The sequence below is a fragment of the Caenorhabditis elegans genome, chromosome I (assembly GCF_000002985.6).
Source record: "Caenorhabditis elegans chromosome I".
NCBI lineage: Eukaryota > Metazoa > Nematoda > Chromadorea > Rhabditida > Rhabditidae > Caenorhabditis > Caenorhabditis elegans.
The window spans coordinates 1067198-1076176 of NC_003279.8; the positions used below are offsets into that span (position 1 = coordinate 1067198).

At 41.5% G+C, this 8979-nt stretch overlaps 1 protein-coding gene across 2 annotated transcripts; it reads left to right on the forward strand.

Moving 5' to 3' along the window:
• Window positions 1–1286: 1286 nt before the first annotated feature.
• gsa-1 (Guanine nucleotide-binding protein G(s) subunit alpha) lies at window positions 1287–7146 on the forward strand (the record flags this gene model as incomplete). Of its 2 annotated transcripts, NM_001380927.2 has the most annotated exons (8): window positions 1287–1891; window positions 2217–2378; window positions 3171–3290; window positions 4273–4370; window positions 4424–4552; window positions 4602–4736; window positions 5476–5719; window positions 7000–7146. In NM_001380927.2, 8 exons carry the CDS (start codon window positions 1790–1792, stop codon window positions 7144–7146), a joined length of 1137 nt encoding a protein of 378 aa, NP_001367988.1. The 2 variants fall into 2 exon arrangements, with proteins under 2 accessions (NP_001367988.1, NP_001368357.1); NM_001380932.1 differs by lacking the exons at window positions 1287–1891; window positions 2217–2378 and having other exon boundaries at window positions 3186–3290.
• Window positions 7147–8979: the final 1833 nt, after the last annotated feature.

Genomic DNA, 8979 nt, shown 5'->3' on the forward strand with positions numbered 1-8979 from the left:
GTTTGAATTTAGATTTTTTTCCTGCAAATTTACCGAATTCAGAGACGATTCCATAGTTTACAAAACAAAATAATTAGAAATCTACAACAATTCAGTTAAAATTCAATTAAAAACCTGAAAACCCGTGATCATATCGATATTCATTTATTATTTAAAAATATATATATATGTAAAGACTGTGAAAATTCAGATTTCGTTGCAAGAGATGCTTCAGCATTTATTTCTAGACCTGAAATAACTAAAGCTGGAGAATGAATAGCCCATGCGCCTTTAAATGAGGGATACGGTATTTGATCTTTTTTCGTTTTAAAAACATGCTCTACGCAATAAGCAGTAGTTTGCAAAATATGATTTTCTTCAAAAAAAAAATATATTTATTATCAAAATGGGAATATTTTTCACAAAATCAATTCGTTCAGTTGACGGCAGCAATTTCCTGGTCTTGACACGACAAATCAAATTTAGCGCCTTCAAAGAGTACTGTCATTTCAAATTTTTTTCCAGAATTCTCAGATTTTTCAAAAAACTAGAATAAAATAATATGAATCGTGAGCAAAAACACGGGATTCTGGTATTCGTCATTGCAATTTTTTGCGCCCCATTGACAATCACCTGCCGGACAACGCGTGGGAAAGTTGTGTACTCCACACGGACAAATAAATTTTGTTTCACAATGAAAATCGAGCCGAGCCGCGACGCGACACACAACGCGCCGTAAATCTACCCCAACCGTGGCCGAGACAAAATGGCCTAGTCTGGCAAACTCTTCCACTTAAAAATGCGAGGGAATCCAGAAGCGCATGGAAAAGTTCAAAACTACAGTACTTTTTAAAGGCGCACACTGTCGCTACCGCTCGCAGCTCCCCAACACTGCACTGAAACCCGAGTTTGAATTGGCGGGTGCAGTGGGGCCGCCGCCGCCGCCGTCGCCGCCGCGACGCACGAGAGTTGAGAGAAGCGCGACGCGTGTGCAGTCCCCCCCTCTCTTTCCCTCTCAACAGCCTGAGAAATCGAGGATGCCAGTGAGGCGAAAAGTGTGTATGTGTGCCCCGCTGGCGCGACAAGAGAAACAGACGATAAAGCCGACGAAAAGAGCACAAAGAAGCCGGAGGGCGGCAGGCCGGTGCCGGACAAGAGCTGTCGACGGGGCGGCCGGCCGTGTGTGTTGGTCCGGCGGTCGCGTTTGGTGCGACACGCAGTTTAGACGACACGACGCGAGGGAGCATTTCGATTGAGGAGACCGCCCGTTGGAAAGGAGCCTGGCAACTAGCACTCACAAAATACACACACACACACACTGTGAGAGAGAGAGAGAGTGAGTGAGTGAGTGTGTTTGTGTGTTTGTCCCTCTCTGCTGCTTTCGCCTCTCTCTCGTCGTTTGCATACTTGTCTGTGGCCGCTGTCCGATACACGAAGAAGACGAAGACGGCGACGACGACAACGGCAACGCGCCTCGAACACGATTCGACGTGCGTCTGATCCGATTGCGAACGTTCGATCCCCAACCACCCTCTCCCATCACATCGGCCAGTAACTTCCAAATTCCAAATTCTCTATTCTTTTTTCTTCTTCTTCTTCTTCTCCGTCTTCCCCCCACACACTTCTTTCTGTCTTTTCCATTTTGCCTACACACGCCGTGAGTTGCCCTGCTCACCACGTCGCCGTTGACTATTCCGCTAATTCGTTACCGTTCACCACCGCCTTTCAAACGTTTCACTACTACTGTACTTGCTGAAACCACTGCGCAACCACCACCGATCGGAAGAAGAGCCGTCGCCACCGCGTCAAGATGCGCCTTATGGGGTGCGTCGGCGCTGGCGCTGATGCCGAAGGCCGAGAAGCACGCAAGGTCAACAAGCAGATCGAGGAGCAGTTGGCTAAGGATAAGCAGGTATGTTTAGGAATTGGTGGGTTTTTGTGGTTTTTGTTCATCGTCTTCCCCCCGCCCCCGCGTCGCCATAATTTCCCTCCCTTCCAAATGATCTGCCATTAAACCGGTAAGCCTCTAGCAACACATCGTTGAAATATTGATCGATGGGTGGAAAGGAGGGGGGAGAGGGAGGGCTTCGAATTTTGGAGGCCGCCAGGCGGCGAGGGGCGAAGAGTTCGTCGCTCTGCCCCGGGGGCCCCCCTCCGGCGGACGATGAACAAAAACGCGTTGTAACAGATCCCATCCTCAACACATACACACACACACACCAAACCCAGTTTTGTAGGTGATGCGAGCGACTCATCGCCTGCTGCTTCTCGGCGCCGGAGAGAGCGGCAAGAGCACAATTGTGAAGCAGATGCGGATTCTGCACATCAACGGATTCAACGAAGCCGAGAAGCGCGAGAAGATCACCGACATCCGGAGGAACGTTCGCGACGCCATGCAGGTCTCTGAAAAAGATTCCAGAGTACTTGGTAGTAGTAGTAGTAGTAGTTAAGGTGGTGGTGGTAGTGTGGGCAGTTGATAAACAAATCAAGCAGCAGGAGCACCATGTGTCTCGCGGCGCCCGTCGTATCGGTGGAGCCGCTGCTGCTGCTGCTGCTGCTGTGCTGAAAGTGTCTGGGAGAGCGTGTGTGTGTATGCTATTTTTAGCCTCGCGCGGTGTTATCGATTTTAAGGCATATAATGCATACAAATGTGTCAGCTGGCTGATATTTCTCCCTTTGCGGACGCTAGGCGCGCTCTTTTTCGAGACGTGTGTGTGTGTGCTCCTGTCTTTCTCTACTCTCGCCCGCGCGCCCCCAGAATTTCCGTCTTTCTTCTTCTTCTTCTTCTTCATCTTCTTCTTCTTCTTCTACATCTTCTTCTTCTTCTTGCTTGCCGCTTGGCCGGGGCCGCGCCCCGCGCAAGAGCTGTGTGCATGTGCAGACAGAAGATGGAGGAGGAGGAAGAAGAAGAGAGAGAGAGAGAGAGAGAGAGAGAGAGAGAGAGAAAAGAAAAAGAAAAAGAAAAAGAAAGAGAAGTGTGATTTTGTGGAAGAGACAAGACTCTATGTGTATGTGTGTGTGTGTGCCCCCCCTATGATAAATTGAATTTTACTGACAGAGCAGCACTTTTTGTATAGAGAGCCCTATTGAGACCAATTATATCAATATAAATCAATAAAGCTCTAATTTGAGCTACACAAGGGAAACTGAGCAAAAAAGAACGAGCAACAAAAAAAACGAGATGATTGCAGGTAATCTTGCGAGCAATGGACGAGATCGTGCCGAAAGTGTCGTTGGACGACCCGAGCACGGCGATTAGCCGCGATTATATTCTTCGAATCACCAACGATCCGGAAGATAACTACCCTTCAGTCAGTTTTTTTTTCCACACTCGAAAATTGGAAATTGGACGCCAAAAAAATGATCAGAATCAGAAAAAATTAAAAAAAAAAAAGAAACAAAAACTAAAACTGTAACCTAATTTGTTGGAACAAACTTTGAAGCAGTGGTAGGCGGCAGACGATTTTTTCGGACAAATCGGCAAATCGGCAAATTGCCGAAATTGAAATTTCCTGCAAACCGTCGCCCACCCCTGCTTTGAAGTTAAATATAATAGCATAACCATAAACATTTCAAAATTTCCATTAGGGATCTTAAAAAGAGAAAGTTTTTAGTAGCAATTTTTTCATAATTTAAGATGAAATTTTTTGAACACGTTCAAAAAGTCTAAAAGTATAAGATTTTTAAACGACATCAGTTCCAAATTTTTGTCAAATATCGATTAATTTTTTAAAGCGGTACGCATTAAAAATGTCTAAAGTCTGATAGTCTTGCACCTATATTTACGACCAGAACGTCTCATTTCGGCTTGATCTACGTAGATCTACAAAAAATGCGGGAGACGAGACGCCGAGTTCTCAACTGATTTTGAATGGTTAAGAACGTGTTCACGTCATATTTTTTTGGGAACGAAATTCCCGCATTTTTTGTAGATCAAACCGTAATGGGGCATTTTAGGACCTGCCCAAGTTACACCAAAGTTTGATCTTACTTTGATTTAACAAGTTACCTGATAAGGTTGGGTATAATATTGACACTAATAGGATCATTCTAAATTTGAGCATATTTTTAAACACAGCTGTTGCCTGAGCCAAATAGAACATTGATGTGGTTTCAGAGTGTCTTATTTCGGGTTTCTCTACGTAGATCTGCAAAAAATGCGGGAGTTGAGACACAAGGTTAAGAACGTGCTGACATCACATTTTTTGGGCGAAAAATCCCCGCATTTTTTGTAGATCAAACTGTAATGAGGATCGTATTGAAACACTAATTACCATATCTATGTGTTTCCAGGAGTTCTACGATCACATTCTCACTTGCTGGAAAGACAAGGGAGTCATGGCTTGCTACGAGCGCAGCAGTGAATACCAGCTCATCGATTGTGCTCAATAGTAAGTCCCCCAACTCGAATAACATAAATCTTTACATCATCACTTTTTTCCAGTTTCCTTGACAAAGTCGACGTTGTGCGACAGAACAACTACGATCCATCCGAGCAGGACATCCTTCGGTGTCGTGTCATGACAACCGGCATTTTCGAGACCAAGTTTGAAGTGGACAAAGTTAGATTTCAGTGAGTATTTTTGAGGAAAAAACTGAAAAAAAAATCAGCGAATTTGCAGCATGTTTGATGTTGGAGGTCAACGTGACGAGAGAAGAAAGTGGATTCAGTGCTTCAATGACGTGACGGCCATCATTTTTGTGTGCGCGTCGTCTTCATATAATCTTGTACTCTGGGAGGACAATACACAAAATCGGTGAGTATTTTTAAGAAATGATGTGAGAAATTATGGACAAATATTTTGTCAGTTGACATTGTTAAAAAAAAAACAAAGAAATCAAAATATGCTCTACATATTATTGGGAAAAATTTCTAGAAAACTTTTTTTAAATGAAAAAAATGACTAATTGTCTAAAATTTTCAAGAAAAAAGATAAAAGAGTATAGCCCGACTACTTTACTTTGAAAGACTATATCTTGGTTTATTTTAGAGATAAACGTGGTGCCAGGCTGTCCCATTACGGTTTGATCTACAAAAAATGCGGGAATTTTTTTTGCCTTAAAAATGTGACGTCAGAACGTTTTTAACCATGCGAAATCGATTGAGAACTTTGCCGCATTTTTTGTAGATCAACGTAGATCAAGCCGAAAGACAATTTTTAACTAGAGCAAAAAATTACAGTATAAAAAATGTAGAAAAAAAAATTTTTTTTTGGTTGACTTCCAAAATTATGAGTGGCAAAAACTCACACGTGGTGTCAGAGTGCCTCGTTTCGATTTGATCTACGTAGATCTACAAAAAATGCGGGAAAAGAGACGCAGAGAGTTCTTAACTGAATTTGTATAGTTTGACGTCATATTTTTTTGGGCTAAAAATTCCCGCATTTTTCGTAGATAAAACTATTATGGGACAACATGACACCACGTGCTTACACTGTTCAATAACAAGTGTGCTTAATTTGCGCCATGTCTTTTTTCAAATAATCAAAATTGCAGCCTCCGCGAATCCCTGGCCCTATTCAAAAACATCTGGAACAACCGCTGGCTGAAAACCATCTCGGTCATCCTTTTCCTCAACAAACAAGACCTGTTATCCGAGAAAATCAAGGCCAAGCGATACCTTTTGGAGTCGTTCTTCCCCGAATTCGAGGGCTACAATTTGCCTAATGACGCGGTGTTCGATAATCAGGAGGACAAGGACGTCGTCCGCGCCAAGTACTTTATTCGCGGAGAGTTTTTGGTAAGTCGATTTGAGATTTTTTTTTTGCTGAAAATTGAATTGAGAAACGACGTCACTACAAAAAAACCACCCGGATTAGGACTTTTAATCCCGGAGATTAGTTTTTTGCACTCCATCCCTAAAAATAGATGTCTGAAGGATTAAGATTCTTATTTTAGAATTGAGGGTTTCCAAGTGAATTTTTCGGAATGCATAGGTTTAAAAATTTGAAAATATTTTTTTGAAACATAGGTTCTAAACTTGAAGCATAAAATACTGAAAAAATTCCAAAACGACAAAAAACGATATTTGTAAGGCATACTGTACTTTGAATTTTTCGCTTCTACGCTCGTTTGTCTTCGTCGCAAAGTTTCTGCTCAGCGCCCTAAGATATTGGATTTTGGTTTTTGGGAAATTGCGAAATATGGGTCTCGACACGATTTTCAATTTTTTTGGACAAAATATTGTTTTTTTTTCACAAATTTTTGTTTAAAAATTATTGATTTTTGGGGTGTTCTTTCAAAAATTTAGTTTTCGATTTCGTGAGCTTTTTTTTTAAATTATTGATTTTCTATTATTTTCGAAAAACATTGGTAAATCTGAAAAAACATTTTTAAAGTTTTTTATTTTTGGTGCCAGGCTGACCCATCACTGTTTGATCTACAAAAAATGCGGGAATTTTTCGCCCAAAAACATGTGACGTCAGCTGGTTCTTAACCATACAAAATCAGTTGAAAAGTCTGCGTCTCTTCTCCCGCATTTTTTGTAGATCTACGTAGAGCAAAGATTTTGATTCTCTATATTTTCTATTAAGAAATTTTTGGGTTGAAAATTTCCTTTGGGTTTGTTCGGTAGAGCGCGTTTGCCATAATCTAGATGCTGTACCACCGTGGCCGTGGCCAAAACCCCGTGTTAAATGACCACCGGCCAAAAGAAGGATTTTATTTGAATTTAAAATTTGAATTCTTTTAGAAACTTTAGAAAAAAAATCGAGTTTGAAGCCTGCGCCAACTTTTTTTTTCAGAAAATTAACATTTTAATATACACAATTCTGTGAGTGGCCGAACTTTTCGAAAAACTCGGCCATCAATTTTTTCGAGTGCCAGACTGTCCCATCACCGCTTGATCTACGAAAAATGCGGGAATTTTTTGCCGAAAAATGTGACGTCAGTACGTTCTTAACCATTCGAAAGCGTCTCTTCTCCCGCCATTTTTGTAGACCAACGTAGATCAAACCAAAATGAGCCACTCTGACACCACGTGTTGTTGCAGAATAACTATTATACACATTGCTTTTGCAGAGAATATCCACGGCGAACAGCGATGGTCGTCATCATTGCTACCCCCACTTCACGTGCGCCGTCGACACAGAGAACATCCGAAGGGTGTTCAACGACTGCCGAGACATCATCCAACGCATTCATCTACGACAGTACGAGCTTCTATAAGCTCACCGATTTCCTGTGTGTGCGTTTGTGTGTGTGTGTGTGTGATCCTCGAACCGGTCGTCAATTATCAGATTTTTGTATGCACTGAGCCCAAAATATTTTTATTATTATTTTTCTCTTCTTTCTCTCTCTCTCTCCTCTCTCTCTCTCTCTCTCTCCACACAGCTTCTCTTGCCGTTGCGTTTTTTTTTCGTCTCATCATAGCTCTGCCCCCCCCCCCCGCGCGCATTTCGATTTTGTTTCTAGAAATTTCAATTGTCCGACTGGCCGATCTCGGTCCCTAACACAGCACTCCTATTCCTCCGCCAAACAAAAAAAAACTTGGAATCGTCCATCGGCCACGAAGCTCAAGCCTTTTGTGATATAATTTGATTGTTTTAAGCCCATTCTCTCCTAAAAAAAAAACGCGCACAACGACCCACTGATAAGCAAGCTTGCCTGACCTACCTAATCATAACCTTCCCCCCCCCCCCCCCCATCCCCCCTGAAATGTTTTGTGTTGCCAAACAAAGAAGCTCTCGCACAGTTTTAATCATCCGGGTACAACGTGGTCCGCCCGTTTTTCGGACACTTGGCACCTCTCTTCTTCACGCTTTATCCTGTTTTTATTTTTTCTCTTTCAAATTTTCCGATCACAGGCTTTATAGCGCAGATTTTCAAATTTTTCAAAAAAAAAAAGAAAATTTTCCGAAAATTTTTGTCTTGTTAGACTCCGCCCTTTTCTTGGATCTTGCTCCATTTGCTTGCAAAAATCTGAATTTTTTGAAATTTTGTTTTTGGAATTTGAAAAAAAAAATCTGAAATTTTTTTTTGAAAAAAAAATTATTTTAGGGTGTACCTCCAAAATGGGCGTGGCTTGTTAGACTCCGCCCCTTTCTTGGATCTTGCTCTACTTGCAATTTTTTTGGTTTTTTTTTTGAAACTTAAAAAAAAGTTCACTTTTTTCAACAAAAAAAGAGAGGCCACGCCCCAAAAATGGTATTTTTGAAAAAATTTTTCGTAAAATTTTGTCTTGTTAGACTCCGCCCCTTTCTTGGATCCTGCTCCAAAAATCTGATTTATTGAAATTTGTTTATTGCATTTTTTTTGGAAATTTTTTCAGGGAATCCCATAAAACAGGATGTACATTTGAAATGGGCGTGGCTTAACAAACCCCGCCCCTTTCTTGGATCTTGCTCTACTTGCAATTTTCTGAAAAAACTTTTTTGGAAGTTTTTTTTTTTGGTATTTTTTGAGTTTTTGAAATTTTTGGGAATTATTTGGATTTATTTGAAAGTTTTCCATAGGCGTGGCTTGTTAGACTCCGCCCCTTTCTTGGCTCTTGATGAATGTTTTTCGAAATTTTTTTTTTGTTGAATTTTTTGAAATTCCCTGCCGCTAAAAACCTGTGAAACGTATTTTTTACCCAACTTTTTATCATCTCTATCTATTTATTGCATTTGCACACACCACTACAACACACCAAAAATTCGTCCCCACCCCCCCCCATCACAAAAGCTTTCTCTCAACAAACAAAAAACCCTTTAAAAACCCCCGTCTCTCTCCTGTGCTAGTCAGTGCATTAAACCGCCCCCACATTCTACGTCATCCACCGAATTTTTAATTTTTTTGAAAATTCTGTACCGCCCGAATTTTACCTTTTACGCTTTTTATTTTTTGTTCTCAATTTTGTATTTTGCATTCAAATCAGTCCGCAGTTTTCTCTTTCCACCTTCCTTTCTGCCTTTCTTCGTTTCTTTTTTTTTTGCTCCCCGAACCCCCATCGATTTTTTGTTGAGATTACGGTGAATCTTACCCCGGCCGGGCCCCCCCCGGGGGTCCCACCGGAGAGAT